The following is an 18,133-nucleotide window of genomic DNA, read 5'->3' on the forward strand; positions in this document are numbered from 1 at the left end:
TTATAATGTCTGGCAGATTGGATGGATGGATGTTTGTGGAAGTAAAAATAAGCTAAAGTCTGCCTAATATTGTTTCTAAAATTAAAAAATAAATAAATTCCCCCTTTATTGCCCTTTATTCTCCCTTACTACATAACTTCTTCATATAGTTAACCCGGAAAAGAGCAGACTTGAAGAAGAAGCTTAAAGTCACATTTGTCGGGGAAGCTGGTTTGGATATGGGTGGCTTGACCAAAGAATGGTTCCTTCTTCTAATTCGACAGATTTTCCATCCAGATTATGGTGAGTATTTTATGTTTGTGACCATTGTGTCTCTAGTCTTGTTAGAGTTCAGTAGTTGCCCTGACATTTTCATTAGCTGTAAATGTAGAATTTGTACAGAAATACCCAATATCTATTGAATAAACAAAATGCATGAAAGTGTGCCATTGAAATAAAGAACATTCAGACTTTAAAAGCAAGCCTCTGGGTTTTTTTTGTTTTTGTTTTTTTCCCTACACTAGTGTGTGAAGCCTCTTTCATTAAGTAGTGAGTCATTTTAAGAAATAGAAGTCTGTGGTCCCAGGAGATGGTTCAGTCAGGAAAGTGCTGGCTGTGTGAGTGTGAGGGTCTCAACTTAGGCTCCCAGCGTCCATGTAAAAAGCCAGGCACTGGCAGTACTCCTTAACCCCAGCACTGGGGAGAGAGACCGGCAGATCCCTAGAGCTTCCGAGCCAACCAGTCTAGCCTGCTTGGTGAGCTCCAGACTCAGCGTGAGGCACATTCAAAACTAAGGTGGACTCTGACTGAGGAAGACACCTGACTGGCAGCCACACACAGGTGAGCATGTGAACATACAGGTTCACACAAACTTGTATACACACACAAACCACAGACAAACAAAAAGAAGTAGAAATTCACAAGGTAATTTCTTAAAGACAAAAACTTTCAATTTAATTTAAAGAAACTGCCTACATAATTTTTCATATCTATTAAATATTTTCCTTCAAAGGAGAATTTCAATATTTTATAGGGCATACATATCCCACATAGATAGATGCATGTGTAAAACCTTTCTGGTGATATAACGCAGGGCTGGCAAAGATATATTGAAGTATGCAGGTAATGCTTAAAATTTGTTTTGTTCATAAGCTATATTTTATGATGTTATCTGATTAATTTATCCCTTTTATCCTCAACTCAAGGATACCAAAAAATAAAATTCTGTCTGTCTGTCTGTCTCTCTCTCTCTCTCTCTCTCTCTCTCTCTCTCTCTCTCTCTCTCTCTCTCTCTCTCTCTCTCTCTCTCCCCCCCTCTCTCTCTCTCTCCCCTCCTCTCTGTTTGTAACAGAACTGTTGCTGGAGTGTTTTCCTTTTCATAGATATGATATGTATTTTACCTGTGCGTCTCATTTGGTGAACAAAATGTGTTTCCTGTCTGCAGGCATGTTTACATACCACAAGGACTCCCACTGCCATTGGTTTAGCAGCTTTAAGTGTGATAACTATTCTGAGTTCCGATTGGTTGGAATTGTATCCTTTAAACTTTCCACTAGGAGGTGCTACTACACTAGGGTTCTTGTTTTGTGTGTGTATGTGTGTGTATTTTTTTTTAATCTATAGTTTAGAAAAATGTTGTTTTAAAAAGTTAAACATTATTAAATTTACTAGCTTTTCTATAATCTGTATGATATGTAATGTCACACCTCCATACTCTCAGTACATTAAAGAGAATAGCCGAATCTTAAGTCTCTCTTTTATCCCAAAATGATTATTTAAATACCAAAACTATCAGAAAATTAAGTTTTTAAAATCTAGAGCCAGGCGTGGTGGTGCACACCTTTAATCCCAGCGCTCGGAAGGCAGAGGCAGACGGATCTCTGTGAGTTCGAGGCCAGCCTGGTCTACAAAGCGAGCCTAGGACAGCCAAAGCTACACAGAGAAACCCTGTCTCCAAAAAAATGTAGCGTATATTCCATTTATAATAAAATATTGTCTGTTCTGGCATTTTGTGCTCGGTTTACTCAGTTCACTAAATTGAAATTTTAAAAATTAAATCTAGCTTTTTGAATGTACCTTGAAATCCTGAGACATGAAGGAGGTAATCCTAAAAGAAATTGAAAAGTGAATGCAAAAGGAGATATTGTAAATGTACATAATTGTTTTACAACTTTTGTAATTCTATAAGTTTATTTGCCATCCTCTCACCTCTATCTCAGGTGTGTTGTGTAATTTTTTCCTATGTTGGTAGAGCAAAGAGAGGTTAAATGTTAGACAGAGATGCCTTGTACATTAGCTTTTTAAGTTACAAGAAATATCATTGTGGGAAGTGAAGGAAGAGTAAAGAGATGAGCAAGTGCTGAAGAGGTGTGGAAAAGAGCGCAAATCTTGACAAGTTTTGCATTTACATAAATAGGTGAACATCAGTGCTGGGTAGTGTGGTCTTAGATACTGTGCAGCCTGGCATTAATAATAAGTCCTGAGGGGTGTGTGACTTCATTAAAATCAAGATTAGCATAAAAATAAGTGTGGTGGGATTTGTAAGGTGGAAAAGACATGGTATTCTTTCCAGAGAAGGTAGGAATTTTAGCTGGGAGCATGATGAGCGAAATAAAAGGCTAAGCTGTTACTGACTTGCTACAAGGCAGAGATCACCCTGGGACTTAGGGAAAATGCTGAACATCCATCCATGCAAGGCCAGTGTTGCATTTTGATTAAATCCTGAGGAGGTATTTGAAAGTTGAAAAAGTAAATGAAAAAGTAGTGGGACACAAAACTACGTATTGAAAGAGTCAAGCTTATTTGAAATGTTTTTTAGATTGTCATGTCTAAAGTCCAGGGTGTCAAATTCCACAATATCCAAGAAGGCAGAAGCATCCATGGATTCCTGTTTTTTCCATCATTTACAGTCCTTACTTGACTGTGTCTGACTTCTCTGGTACTTTTGACTAATTTTGACCTATTTGGACTTCTTGATGCATGTGGTTCTTGTGTCACGGCTCAGAGTTCTGATATTTTGACTTCCTGATATGTTTTATAAAGTTAGTTAGCTGTTACACTTGAAATAGTGCTATTTATAAAACAGCAGATGCCAGTCATCCTCTTTCCCAATATTGATGGTCTTTACTCAGTTCTCAGCATGTTCTTATGTGCATATTTCAGGTTAAACAAAGGTGTCTGAAATTAAATGCATGCGATTATTAGTATTTTACAGTTTTTATACAATTTTACTATATTAATATAGATTTTAAAAATACAGTAAGATCATAGTGTTTACAAGAAGCAAAGCAATAAATAATCATAAAATGCTGTAAAGATTGCATCAAGAGCATAAGTACAGGGACACTTCAACAGCAGAGCTGCCTGTTCTGAACGGACACTGAGCTGAGTAGAGACAGCATAGCACAGTGCAGGCGTTCAGACTGTCCACGGCACAAAGCATGGAGAAAAACCCCTCCGTGCCTGTTCAACTAGAGCAGCTTGATTATGGTGCAGAAAAGGACCTCTGTAGCACAAGCCTGCTAGCCTACTTCCTTACAGTGGACAGCCTGCTTTTAGAACTTTACCATTTAAATGTTTTAAATGAAAAATGGTTAGAAGTTATCATCGTAGTAGATATGTAGACATTTTAATACTGTAGCATTATGATTACCATTATTATTCCTACTGTCTTGATTATGTAAGCATATTTGAGCATATTTGCGGTACTGGTCTCCTCACACACTAGTCAGCCTGTGCAGTCACTTAGACAACAGTATAGCTACCCATGTCGCCAGCCCTCATTTTGCCTTTGCAAATTCAATTGACAATTTTCAGAAATCTCCCAGGCCTGTGTGTTTTGGATTGCTTTTGAATCTATAAAATTAATTATTTTAAAAATAACTTTAATATAATAACTGGCCTTTAAATACTAGGAAATTTGCTCTAAACCCCCTCTTTCAGCAAATGGATAAGTTGCATTCTGCTATGTAAGTAGACAAATTTTACAAATAAATAAACCATCTGAACTATAGCTCTTCATGTTTTATATATGAGTCTGCCTAGACTATTATCTCATTAACACTCTTTTGGTATCCATATGCTTATTTATTCCAATTCCTTTACAGTCATGTTTAGACTTTAGCTAAAACTGACAGTTTGTAAGATTAGGGCTGTATTTTTGCAGTCAACAAGCTCTTAGTACCTTCTTATAAAGCCACAGACATGCTTGCTTAAATTTAGTAATTTTTTACATATTAAATAATGTATAGGAATGTCTGAAATCATTAAATCCTATCAAATGAACACCTTTCCCCATGCTTTTTGTTAATCAGGAATTATAGTACGTTAATAAAAGGAAATTAAAGAGGAAAGGTGTGTTAGACTAATTAGAAAGTCAGCGTTAGATCTGAGGGAAGTGTGTAAGATGACTAATGCGCAGTTCAAGCCCATTTGCGGTCCTGGATTTTACGTTAATACTTAACATTTAGTATGCATAGCTCATGGGACTAGCTGTCTATAACAGCATCACCTTGGATATTCGTTTTCCTCCCTGCTGTTACAAGAAACTACTGAGCCCTCCCATCGTACCTAGTGATCAGAACATTCCAGTAGGCATCTGCAGTGTTACCATCGATGACTTGTGCCAGATTATGCCTGTAAGTATGTTCCTAACACCTTACGATGCTATGCTAAGTGCCTCTCTACTTGCAATCTTCTAATGTTATTCTTACTTTAAAACTGGGCTTCCCTTTTAGAACTCTTCTTTCCCCTCCCTTAAGATAGTCACCTATTTTGCAATGTACGTAAGTGCTTACAGAACAGAACAGAGTTTAAGTCTGATGGGCATTGATTTGAATACAGATCCTGCCACTTATTGGTTTTGTGGACTTGGGAGAGTTATTCAACTTCTCTGAAACCTAATGTCCTTATGGGGATAATAGGATGTTTATAAACTAATAATTGTAAACAACTTTTATGGGCTAGATAGATGGCTTGCCAGTTCAGAGCACTTACTGCCCTGGCAGAGTTCAGGTTCAGTTTCTGGTGCCCATACCAGGAAGCTGACATCTACCTGTCACTCTAGCTCCAGGGGATCCAACACCTCTGGACTCCACAGACACCAGCACACATGTGCATATACTCATACACAGACTTACACAAACATAATTTAAAATAAATTTCTTTAATGGTGATAGGCATATCAAATCTCTACCAGCCTAGATTTGTATAAAATTATGTGCTTTCAAATAAAAAAAGCTGACAATTTTATTTTCACATTTCACAGTACAAGTGAAAACTGTACTTTTTTTTTTTTTTTTTTTTTTTAATCTCACTTTTGTCATCCAAGACTATTCTCTTTGCTAGGAACAGGAAAAAGTCTTCCTTGTTGTACCACTAGAAAACCCTCAGGCGCATCACAGTGATCTTCAGGCAGAACAGAACAAGTAATACAAAACTGATAAAGAGCTCCTTTGCTGCTATGCTGCTGTCTGTCCAGCTGAGTCATACTAGGATGAGTGGGCACCATTATGGGCAAGCAGCAGATCTCATCATGGGAAGTTTAGGCATCATGGGAGCTTCAGACACCATGGCTATGTGGCCTCCTCTGGGTGGCCTCATTCCAAGAGCAGGTTCCACAGACATCATCGCAGGAGAAGGGCCCATCATTGGCATCATAGCAGTCCCTCCTATGTGAGGTACAGGCATCATGCCACGTGAGAAGGACACGGAGACTGGGGAGAGAGGATCATTTCCCCTGCAGGAGGGGGAGCAGCAAATGGAGCTGGAGATGTTGTTCCTTGTTGAAAGGCAGCCATTGTTTCGTCAGTCAGACTCTGGGCCTGCTCCTCCGTCCTTCTGGTGGTAGATTTTCACGTCATCTTTGTGTTTCCTGCCACTGCAGCATGTCTGTCTTACAGATAGATGGTGGTCATGGGTACTGCGCATATCACAGTAGTCATGATAAAATCACCAATAGATGGTGATCATGGGTACTGCGCATGTCATAGTAGTCGTGATAAAATCACCAATAGATGGTGGTCATGGGTACTGCGCATGTCACAGTAGTTGTGATGAAGTCACCAATAGATGGTGATCATGGGTACTGCACATGTCACAGTAGTCGTGATAAAATCACCAATAGATGGTGGTCATGGGTACTGCGCATGTCACAGTAGTCGTGATAAAATCACCAATAGATGGTGGTCATGGGTACTGCGCATGTCACAGTAGTCGTGATAAAATCACCAATAGATGGTGGTCATGGGTACTGCGCATGTCACAGTAGTCGTGATAAAAATCACAGTCACCCTGCCACCTCTCAGGCCCTCATTTCTGTGTTTTTAAAGGGAAACTTACTATGAAAATGTATTATATAAAGTTTATAAGATTATTCCAACCCATGACATTATTTATCTTTTCTAATAATATAATATAAACTAAGAGTAAGTTAAGAGTAATTTTTTATGGAGCTTGATAAAAAATGAAATATTAAGCCAGATATACTTTTAAGTTTTTCTTCATAGATAACTGAAATTGTAAGAAAATATTTTTCCCAGCACGCTCATGCTTTTCATGGGAGAGGAAGACATGATAACTAAAATGTTTAAGCCCCTTAACATAGGTGAACTGTGTGTCTAAGGCTTAAACATGCATTGAAAATAGTGCCACATTTAATAAATATATGTATATATGCATGCATGTGTTTGTGTGTGTGTATATAAATAATTTGAAAATTAGAAGCACTACAAATCCATAAATCTTAATGTGGCAGAGAGCCAGGAGTTATGCTGGAAGTCACAGTACCTGCTTAAGAGTGGGCCGTAGAGTCAGAGCTCTGTAGTATGAACTGGATAATTCTCTCCAGCGTGGACTTCAGTTTTCCAAGTTACGAATGGTAGAAATCATTACCAAGTATCATGAGTCTTATAAAGTACGTATTAAAATATTTGTTTTGAAATATGAGTTTACTCTTTATTCTCACAGGTAGGAGACCTACAGTCTATCTCCTTACTGTTTGAAGTAATGCTAGTTGATTGTAAAAGACTGATCACACGTTTGTTTTTCAGGAGTTGGCCCATGGATTAAAGGAACTCTTATCATATGAAGGCAATGTTGAAGAAGATTTCTACTCAACATTTCAGGTACTTAGTGGTGAGAGCATACGACTGTCGTCTTACATATGAAATGCCACTTGCTGCTAAACACTTAAGAAAAGGCTCGTGAGGGAGGAATGGGAGGATACAAGGGATGGGATAACACTTGAGGTGTATATGAATAAATTAATAATATGTATTAGGTTCGTAAGTCCAAGAGTAGCAGTGCAGCAGGGATTCCCCAGGCCCAGGCAGAGCAGTTGTGATTTTGATGTCAGCCTGGGCTGTACAGCAAGATCCTATCTCAGGTAACTAATTTTAAAAGAATCAAAGCCAGGGCAGTACTGGAGACAGTGCCACAGACCCACGCAGATAAGCATGCGGAAGTGAACCCATCAAGGGCACAGTACTCGCTAGGCAGTAGCATGCTCCTGTGACTGATTTGCTTTTTACCGATAGACTCCTGCATTGCTCCAACACAGGGAGTTCAGGAGAAGGGAGTCAGTCAGACCAAACACTCATGTCCACCTCTCCCACTTGCTAGACAATTTTGTGGGCTTCGTTAAAGTATGCAACTGTGTTAAACAGGAAGGATTATGGACCTCAGAGTGACACCTTAAAAGTCACAAAAGTTGGGGCTGGAGAGATGGCTCAGTGGTTAAGAGCACTGACTGTTCTTCCAAAGGACCCAGGTTCAGTTCCTAGCACCCACATGGCAGCTCATAACTATCTGTAACTTCAGTTCCAGGGGACCTGACAACCTCACACAGACAAACATGCTGGCAAAACACCAATGTAAACATAAATTAAAAAATAAATGTAAATTTTTTTTAAAAAGTCACAAAAGTTTACGCTTTTAGCAGTTGTGTGTTTTAAGGGAGGGGCAGAACTATTCTTCTAAAAATCTATTCACCGAAGCCCAGTGTACATCAACAATACCAATAAACATATCATGGTATCGCCCATCAGGTTTTTCAAGAAGAATTTGGAATAATTAAATCCTATAACTTAAAACCAGGGGGTGATAAGATTCCAGTTACCAATCAGAATAGAAGAGGTAAGTTAGATGCCATTTTTATTGCAGTGAATTAGTACTTTTGATTTACTATGACTATGTAACAGATGTGACATTGCTTTCCAGAGTATGTACAGCTGTATACTGACTTCCTTTTGAACAAATCTATCTATAAGCAATTTGCTGCATTTTACTGTGGATTCCATAGTGTGTGTGCTTCAAATGCTCTAATGGTGAGTTTAAAATTTTAAGCTTTCAACTAGGTTTGGTAACAGTATAACAGATAATTCCTTAAATATCTTGGTGGGTAAGCTTTTAAAATTAAAAATGTTCTCTGCTTTTAAAAAGCAGAGTGAGAAATAACAGTAGTGCTCCTCTTTCAGCCTCTGTCCTCTAGATTTCAGACCTTTCTCTCTTCTGCCTTAATTAGGGCTTTCTGAGCTGCCTGTGGATGCTGAGATTCAGCAGCAGAGCTCAGCAGGAGAGTTAGTGCCTAGCTCCAGGGAAAGTGGGAGCATGCTGTTCAGCTGCTGCTGCCTGGTCACGGGTCTGTCAGCAACCCTGAGTCTGTAGTTCATCTTCAAAAGCATGGGGGCTCGAGGAGCTCTGACCTGTCACATTGTGACTACTGTCTTGAGTCCTTCACCTCTAACACACAGGCACGGGCTGTCATGCCTCTCCTGTGCCTCTTCTAGTTTATCAGGAGAGAGTCAAGTAGCTTTTCATTTGTGTTGTTTTTTTAAGGAACGAAATGGACTGTCAACATTTCTTTGGGGGCAGCAACAAGTAGCTTGCTTTCTGGCTTGTTTTAGAGCAGGGGTTCTCAACCTGTGGGTTGCAACCCCTTTAGGAGCAAAATAACCCTTTTACAGGGGTCATATATCAGATATCCTGCATATGAAATATTTAAAATTCATAACAGCAAACTTACAGCTATGAAGTAGCAACAAAAATACTTTTATGATTGAGGGTCACCTCAGCATGAGAAATTGTATTAAAGGGTCACAGCATTAGCAAGGTTGAGTGCCACTGGTTTAGTGTCCTTTGTAACATGTTTGCTGAAAGCACCATTGAAAAAGAAGTTCTGTTGAGCTGTAACTAAGTTTTATGACTCTCTGGTAGTAGGAAGGTGGAGAAAAGGAGATAAAAATTAAATGGCATGGTATTGTTGCTTGTCAGATCTAATGTTAAGTGAGAAGTAACTCAGCTAATAGGTGGGACTGGTGGTCAGCGCAGAGGGCACGCACCAGCTCTGCAGCCACAGGTGCTGCAGTGGAGGCAGGGCAGAGCCGCAAGCACTGCTGCTCTCTGCTCATCCTGGAGAAGGAGGAGTTTGGGTCATGCGCAGTTGCCTTCTAGCAAACTACAAATTACTGTTACACAATATAAATATAAATGGGAAGCATTTTCTTCAACTAAAAAGTCATTTGATTACTAAACAATGTTATAATTTCGATGATTTGATTCTTCAATGAAAACAGTTCAAATTCCACTTAGGACCGTCATTTTTAATTATGGCACTTATGACTGTTGACAGCTGCTTCGTCCAGAAGAGGTTGAGATCCTGGTTTGTGGAAGTCCTGAGCTGGATATGCATGCGCTGCAGAGGAGCACTCAGTACGACGGCTATGCCAAGACTGACGCGACTATACGGTACGCTCCAGTCTCAGGCTCTGTGCCTCCAGGAAATCAGAAGAGTGCGGCCTGCTAGTTTGTGTAACTTAGAATTCTTCCATCACTTAGTTAAATATTCTGCAGCTCTACCCTGTCTTAATTTATTTCTAAAAATAAAAGAGTACTAAAATGTAAATGCATTTAGCAATTCCCTTAAGAGAAAATTATATAACTTTCTATCAAAGTATAGAGTTTTTTTCCAAAGATGCTAAATTTATAAATAACATTTTACTAGCACTGTGTTGAAAAATAAGGCTGTTAGATTATATTGAGACAAAAAATGTTTTATTTATCCATTGTTAGAATAATTAATAATCTTATAAAATGTTATTTTATATTAACAGAGACATTTTCTCAGCTTACTTTATTAGAATCTCTAAGGATTGCATCACGTGTGAATTTCCTTCTGTAGGTACTTTTGGGATGTTGTGCTTGGATTTCCTCTTGAACTTCAGAAGAAGTTGCTACATTTTACCACAGGCAGTGACAGAGTACCTGTGGGAGGGATGGCTGATTTGAACTTTAAAATTTCAAAGAATGAAACTTCTACTAACTGGTAAACCATAGGTTATAACTTTATTTGGTTGGTTGGTTGGTTGGTTGGTTGGTTGGCTTGGTTTGGTTTGGTTTGGTTTGGTTTGGTTTGGTTTGGTTTGGTTTTTTGAGACAGGCTTTTTCTGTGTAGCTCTGCCTGTCCTGGAGCTCACTCTGCAGACCAGGCTGGCCTCGAACTTAGAGATCCACTTGCCTCTGCTTCCCGAGTGTTGGGATTAAAGGCATGTGTCACCACTACCCAACTAATGTTATTTTTAATATATAACTTATTAGTAATTTTGGAATCAAAAGAGTCTTTCAGTCTGAAATCATTTTCATGTAAATTCTTCAGGGTCAACATGACCTTCAAATGGAAGAGACTGTGGCTGAAAGCCCCGTGGCAGTGTTGAGACAGTGCTGACAGTGATCCCCTTCCATCTGCTTCTTACATGCCTCTGTCGAGAATTTGCTTTGTGGTCTCTTTTAGAACCTAGCATGTTGTCTAGCCCTCACTTTTGTGTAAATGACTTCAAAAATGAGGAAGTAGATGAACTTTTGGAAGAGCCAAGGTGACTGCTGTGTTAGTGCTGTAAGTGCTTCCAGGACTGGCCTTCAGTTAAGTCTTATGCTCTGTATCCGAAGTGATAAAGACCACAGTGTTGAACAGTTTCTAATAGTGTCCATGTGCAATTGATGCTGGTCCTCCTCATTCCTATTGCAGTGTTCTGTGGCTCCTACTGTGAGTAGACTCTGCTTCCCGAGTGCTGGGATTAAAGGCATGTGTCACCACTATCCAGCTAATGTTTCATTCTGTCACCCTTGCTCTTCTGCTCACATATCCTGCCTCGCAGGATCCTGTCATCACAGCTCCTGGCTCAGTCCTTCAATTTAGGAACTTGCTTTTCCAGTTGCCACCGCCCTGGTCCTGTTACGTTTTACCTCATTCCTAGCTGAGTTAAAGCCTCTTTCTTGTCTGGGTTCCTATACAGCTCCATTTCCATGACATTGATCTGGCCCTGCCACGTTTGGCATTAGTAGCTTTATTGTACCTCATCAGGTCCATCCCTAGAATCCTTCGTGTCTGTTTGCACCACTACACTATTTTACTTCATCCTTAAAACACACTTTGCCTGCCCTCCTCCATCCCTTTGATTTGTTTTTCATATCTTATGTGCTTCCTACCTCTCATGATAATAGGCCTTTTTTAGGTTGACATCTGAAACATCAAAAAGTCATCATTCCTTCAATAAATTCTTTTTTTATGTTCCACCTTTTATTGAAATGATTTATCTCTACAAGACAGTTAGTACATGTATTTCTTGAATGAGTATTTAAGCTGATGTCGAAATTGTATTTGAGGGCTCAGAATATTGTTCTGTGGTCAATCACAAACACCTGGGTTCAGATCCCTAGCACCTCTGTAAAGCCCAGGTGTGTGGCCACATTAGCTTGTAACCCCTGAGGTGGAGTAAAGATGGGGCAACGCATGAGGGTCACTGAAGCTTGCTAGCCACGTCAAAGACAAGACAATTTTTAGGTTCAGTCAGAGACCCTGTTTCAATGAAATAAAGGCAGACAGTGATAGAATAGACACCCAGTATCTTCCTCTGGCCTCTGTGCATGCATGTGAGTGTGTGCACCACCACATGTATGCACATGAGCACACACCACACACAAAATTAAAGGAAAAAGGGATTGTATTTAAAAATATAAGTGAAGATGTACATATAATTAAGAAACTTCTATATGAGTCATAATTAAAAGATCTAGAATGAGAAAATGTCAAGAAAAGATTTTCCATTTGAATATTTGTTCAACAGAATTTTTTGACTATAGCAACAAAAGTATGATTGATTTAAAAGGTAATGTGAGTAACCTATTTTAATACAAAAGCAACATATAAATATTTCCAATTATTTTTACTCAGAGGTTATTTTAGGAGCTAGCATGGCTTAGTTCTGACTCTGACAGATGCATTGCACTTCCATCCAGTACAGTGACAGTGTTCCTCAAAACACAAGGACAGCATTGCACCTGAACTAAGAATTTTTATCCCTTCTGTAAGGCACACTGCTGAGGATGGGTGGGTTTCCTGATTGTGAGCAACAGTGCTTTACAGTTCAGCAAATGGCTTTGGAGACAGACCTGACTGGGTTTGAAACTCAAGCTTGCTCTTTCCCAGCTCTGTAGCTTTGAATACTGGTCTGTATATTGCCATGTCTGGCTTCCCTCATCCATACAGTGGGGATAACAACCGCTTTTAGGTTGCCTTGGCACTTAAATGAAGCATATCAGAATGTGCGCTAGTGTTAGTATAATCCAGAGACCCATGAACGATAACTGGCCTAGTATTTGAAGTATTTCTGTATGGTCTTGCAGTATAGATTCTGATCATACAGAACTCTTTTAAGTGTTCTCTGGATTATTCTCCACTTTTACACACTGATTTGCTGAAAGCCATTGTGATGCTGAAAAGGAGGCTCCGCAGTGCCTCTAGATGCTCTGGGCAGAGACAGCGGTGTCAGCAGGTAGCACGGTGCGGAGCTGACCAGAAGGATCCAAAGACTGAGTGCTCCGTGTGCACAGAGGCCCCAAATGGCTTTTCATACCTTTCTGACAGTCAAGACGGCACTTTAACAGTATGCCATCCACTAGGTATTATGCACAGATCACAATCTGATGCTTTTACTGGAGGTGATCAGAGTTTACCATATGAATGAGGAAACTAAGATTTAGAGACATTTGGGCAATTCAAAGCCCCACAGCTGGTGAGGGCAACAGTATTTAAATTCAGATCTGTCTGACTCTAAACAAAATGCTTTTCAAATCAGAGTTTAATGAAGGCAGGCATATCAGTTGTCCTGTCTGTAATCATGCTCCTGCTATCTAGAATGCACTTGGTACCTATCAATAAATCCCTGTCCAATAAAGAAGTGGTGGGTCACTGTATAGGAGTAAAATAGATCTGAATATATGTGGTGTTTTTAAAAGTTCTTAGTAATTTTGTGTCTGTTTTAAGATTTAGTATCTCTTAAAAACTTATTTTTCCTAGGTTACCTGTGGCACACACTTGCTTCAATCAACTCTGCCTTCCCCCATACAAGAGTAAGAAAGATCTGAAACAGAAGCTCATCATTGGAATCTCAAATTCGGAAGGTTTTGGACTTGAGTAACCTAGAAGACTTGAAATACAGTATCTTATATGTAGCATTCACTTCCCTCTTATTGTGCCTTTAACATTTTCATGTTTCTGTTTCAAAACACTTCACAAAGCTCACCACTTTTAAAATAATGAGGATTTTTTTTTTACTCAGATAGAAAGTATGTGTAATGAAGGCATGATTTAAAAAATATATCAGAAATGTATTGAGTAAGGAAAAGAGCATATGGCAAAAACAGGTCTGAGTCCAGTGCCCTTTTTTTGTTATAGCATTTTGTTGTTTTATAGCATTTTGTTGTTTTCCATATGTAGTTTGTCACAGGTGCCCACTGGGAAAGCCAAGTGCAGTAAAGAATTCATTTATGACATGATGGAACCCAGTGGCAGATGTGTGCTTACAGCACACTGTAGCAAAGCAGAGAGCTACATTATCTTTACCATAAAGCATGTAGCCATATTTTCATACAGAGGTAAACACCACAGTATAATTGCAAATGCCGTTTACAGGGTCTTTTGATAATATCAGTTTGGGGTCCTATAAGATCTTTTCAACTGTTGCTGAAAAGCATGTAAATAACCACATAACAGCCTAAGAATCATGGGATTTTGATAGTGCCATTTATTGCTAAAGATTTATTTTTACAAAGTAAATTTAGGGTTTTAGATGTGTATACAGCTTTTACAAATCAATAAAGATGATCGTACAAGAGTATTTTCAAACCAATTGGATTCGAGGTTATATTCTTTTAAGTATTGTTAGTCCGCATGCTCATTGGCAGTAAATTGGTTACTTGAGTATTCTGTAATGTTTGTATAATGGTCATTTCTTCTTACAAATCAAGACAATAGAACAAATTAGACAGAACTAGTCATTGGTTACTTAATCACAAGCACAAAACAACTGCCATTTTATATATTTTGATGTACAACTTGTATCTACATTTTTGATCACCAGTTACATGAAACACTAATTTTTGGAAAATGTAGGATAAGATATTTGACAAAAGTGAAATACAATAAAAAACATTTGTGTCAAAATGATGTAACTTGGTATAAAAAAGAAGTTTGACATTTTGACTAAAATGGTTGTTTCTCACTGGATTCTAAATATAGTAAATTCAAAAGTACCCTTGTTTTCTATTTCTAATAAAGTAGCATGTAAAAACTGCATTTTTAAGCCCCAGGGTTTTCTTTTTAATTTATAGCGAAGCAGTTTTATTAGCATGTTACAAACATTTCCATCTCAAGACTTCTCTTATTTTTTGATAGTCTTTCTTCAGAAAACTCTGGAGTTAATATTTGCAATAAGAATGAAACCAGCATTCAGTACCAGCATATGATCCACATGCAAATAATATGTGGCCCAAATCTTCCCCGCGCTAGGCACTTCCTTGTTGCTCTGCCTCCTGCACCCAACCAGCAGAATTGAAGGGTGCAGGAGCTCACCAGCTTTGCGCACAGTTCCGAAGCCCACGCACGTGTGTGAACCCGACCTCCATTCCTTACTGCTTGAGACTGCAAATGACTACTTTTTCATTTGAGTATATTAAAAGGATATTTCTTCTATAAAATCTCAGAAAGCCTAAGACAGCTGAAGGCACATTTGGTCTTGTTTGTACATTGTTTTTAATCCATATGCAAATAAAACTGCTTCTCTCTTGCACTGCTTGAACTAGAAAGTACAATCTTTAACGTAGGGTACTACTGACAAGCACAAAGGATTGTGTATACAAAACCAGACTTCAGTGTTTTAAGTAAAATGTAAACAAAGTTTTTGTTTGTTAGAGGAGACCGGTGGAAGTAGTGCTGGCTTGTCTGCATGTCTGCGATGTGTGTGTACTGAGTGCTATGTCACTTCTATGAGGACACAAGCAAACCAGATTTTAAGTGACAATGTCCATAAATAATGGGAACTTTTTTGTCTTTTATTAAGTTGCAATTTATAACCATTAATTACTAAGTCATATATTTATGCTGTTTTTTGTTTACAATGTAATAATACCTCATTTTAAAAGTAAAAACAACTACTGTTACCATTTTAATTTAATCAGCTAGAAGATTCATGTAGCTTTTTAAACATACAACCTGTTAATGATTTATTGAGTTTTCTATCTACCATAGTAAATTAAAGCATTGCATAGTATTTATTAGTATTTATAAAATGTCTTGTCCTTTTTTAAAAAACCTATTATTTATTTTTTTCTGTATAAGTTTTTAGCAGTCCTTTTGTATAAATCTGTACTGTATTGAGTTAATTTGTGTACAAACATTTTCAAATATTAAAATTATACAGTCAGTCGGGCTTCCGTTCATTTTTTTAAACACTGGACAATTAATTAAAACAATAGATTTAAAGCCACAATGCTCTTTACAAGATAATGTGATTAGGAAAATTACTAAAACATACAGCGTCAAGAGCTATGTAGTTGACACACAGTACAGCAATTGCCTTCACGTATTCTTAGTATGAAACTGTATATCCTGTATCTGAATGGTCATGTGGATAAGATGTCTCATCAGATGAGTACATACATAGTAGCCATGGAGCTCGCCCAGAAGTGGCCATCAGAGAACATTTTACCGACAACTTAATACTTGTGTTTTTCCTTAGAACCGTTCCTTTGGCCTTTTCTCTCCTGCCTGTATTGCCTCAACTTAGAGAAGAGAGATGTTTGGATGATCAGTATACAAGTAAATCTACTGCTAACATTAGGAGTTTGATTCCTTGTACATAACCTCCAGGAGTTTTTATTAGGGGTTGTGGGAAGAGTGAGGCACAGAGAGGCACAGAACAAGCACACACACACAGCATCCATGGGGCTTGCCTTTATCTCTCTCCACCTTGTTTTTGAGACAGAGTGAGTCCCTTACTGAACCTGGAATTCACCACTTCCAGTAGACTGGCTGGCCAGGGAGTCCACGGGATCCCCTTTGTCTCCCAGCACGGGGGTTACAGTTGCACCTCCACTCTGATATGTTTGTTGGGAATCAATCTCCAGTCTCCATGCTTGCACACCAACCACTTGGCCTACCGAGCCTTCTCCCCAGCCCCTGCTGTGGATGTCCTAGTCGTGTGTTGAGTTACTGTGCTGCTACAGGTTGAACCTAGATCTGCCAGTGACTGTATGACCTTACATGAAAGAAAAGGTAGCCATCTCTCCTCAAGGCTACAGTGCTCCAAGGTGGAGGCAGATGCCTTAACTCCCCTTTGTCTCAATTGCGAAAGAGAAATAATTTCTAAGATGGAACTATCCACTCTACCTGAAGCTCTTGGGGGAAGATTAAGTGGGTTAACATATGAGACACATAGTGCCTGGCATATGGCATACAACTGGAAAGGATGAAAGATGGTGCCGACGTGGTGGCATCGTAAGCCACAGCTTCTCAGCCATCCCTCTCTCATACTGGGGAGTGGGGGGGATCTCTTCTCATATACTGAGTTCAACCAGAGTTTAAAGAGCACTGGAGTTCTTGGAGCTTAAGAGTATCTGAGGAGATGCTTACTCTGGACACAACGCTTAAGGGTTTATGTTGATGCCAGTCTGTCTGCACAGCAGCTTTAATGCAACTTTATGTAAGTGCACCAAGGTATTTTAAAAATTGAAAACTAAGCAGTTTAATGAAGACTTTAAACTATAGAAAAAAATCTATAGACTCTTAACAATTTTACTAAAATGATACATCTCTACACTCCTGTTTAGCTGCTCTTATGTTTTCCATAATAAACAATTTAAAAATTACAGGTGAAGTTGAAGCTCACATTTATGCCTGTTTATTAATGTTGAAGGTGTGTATGTGTGGTGTGTGTGTGGGTGTGTATTCCCCTACAACACGTGGCAGTCAGAGGACAACTTTATAAGTAAATTCTCTCCTTCCACCTCTATGTGGGTTCCAGGCATCAAACTCAGATCACCATCTTGGCAGCCCGTGAAGCCCCTTCATATGCCCTAGTCTATTCCAATATTCATCTTTTGTTCCCCCTTTAACCTGCAGTTTGTGAATCTTCCTGCATCGTTTTATGTCTGTAATGTGTGTGTGTGAATAGTAACTGGAGTTAGCTGAGACTCTGAGTCTTTCTACAACTCTTTTACTTAACGCTGTCTTTTCTAGACTTTCCCTAATGGTTCACATAGACATATCCCATCTACCTGGATGCACAGAATAGTCTTATTAAACGGCCTGGATGTTATTAGTCTTCACGCATGCTAATGACAGGTGTGTGAAGCAGCTCTCAGGGGTGTAATTAAATAGGCCAGGTCTCCCCAGCTTCTATTCCAGGGGTAAAGTCCTGAACTGCAAAAGCCTGTCTTCAGCCTTACCAGGTTCTTGCCACTTGCTCCCCAGACCGGTGTTGGGAGCATTCGCTTTCATCAGCATTGTAAGAAGCATGTCCTTTCTCCACATTCTCAGCATGTGGGTTCAGTGGGAGGGTTTTGTTTGTTTGTTTCATTTATGTGACTACCGGGTTTAAGTTTCCATTTCCACAGTTGTCAGCCACACTAAGCACCATTTACACATCTACAGCTATTCAGATTCTTTGCCTGTTTTTTCATTGGTTTGTAAGAGTTACTTCTTTGTTCTGGATTTTTAAATTTTTTATTGATTCTTTATGAATTTTGCATCATGTAACCCAATGTCTTTCATCTCCCCATCCTTCATATCCACCTTCTCCCCTACAAAGAAAAGAAAATAACC

The 18,133-nt window shown here is 39.0% G+C and overlaps 1 protein-coding gene and 1 pseudogene across 3 annotated transcripts in view; one reads left to right on the plus strand and one right to left on the minus strand.

Moving 5' to 3' along the window:
* The window catches only part of Hectd2 (HECT domain E3 ubiquitin protein ligase 2), a 61,455-nt gene extending 46,536 nt beyond the window's left edge, over window positions 1-14,919 (plus strand). Inside the window, exons 13-21 of one of the 3 annotated variants that reach the window (XM_051146376.1) lie at window positions 150-282; window positions 1,424-1,512; window positions 4,458-4,616; window positions 7,029-7,103; window positions 8,025-8,112; window positions 8,197-8,303; window positions 9,608-9,723; window positions 10,157-10,300; window positions 13,331-14,919. In XM_051146376.1, the coding sequence (XP_051002333.1) occupies window positions 150-282; window positions 1,424-1,512; window positions 4,458-4,616; window positions 7,029-7,103; window positions 8,025-8,112; window positions 8,197-8,303; window positions 9,608-9,723; window positions 10,157-10,300; window positions 13,331-13,451 (1,032 nt within the window). In that variant the 3' untranslated portion in view covers window positions 13,452-14,919. Of the gene's footprint in view, window positions 1-149; window positions 283-1,423; window positions 1,513-4,448; window positions 4,617-7,028; window positions 7,104-8,024; window positions 8,113-8,196; window positions 8,304-9,607; window positions 9,724-10,156; window positions 10,301-13,330 lie in introns of those variants that run through there. The other 2 variants (XM_051146377.1, XR_007830658.1) reach the window with 2 other exon arrangements.
* On the minus strand, window positions 5,300-5,922 carry LOC127190143 (U1 small nuclear ribonucleoprotein C-like; annotated as a pseudogene).
* Window positions 14,920-18,133: the final 3,214 nt, after the last annotated feature.

This window comes from Acomys russatus, chromosome 5 (genome assembly GCF_903995435.1).
Source record: "Acomys russatus chromosome 5, mAcoRus1.1, whole genome shotgun sequence".
Lineage (NCBI taxonomy): Eukaryota > Metazoa > Chordata > Mammalia > Rodentia > Muridae > Acomys > Acomys russatus.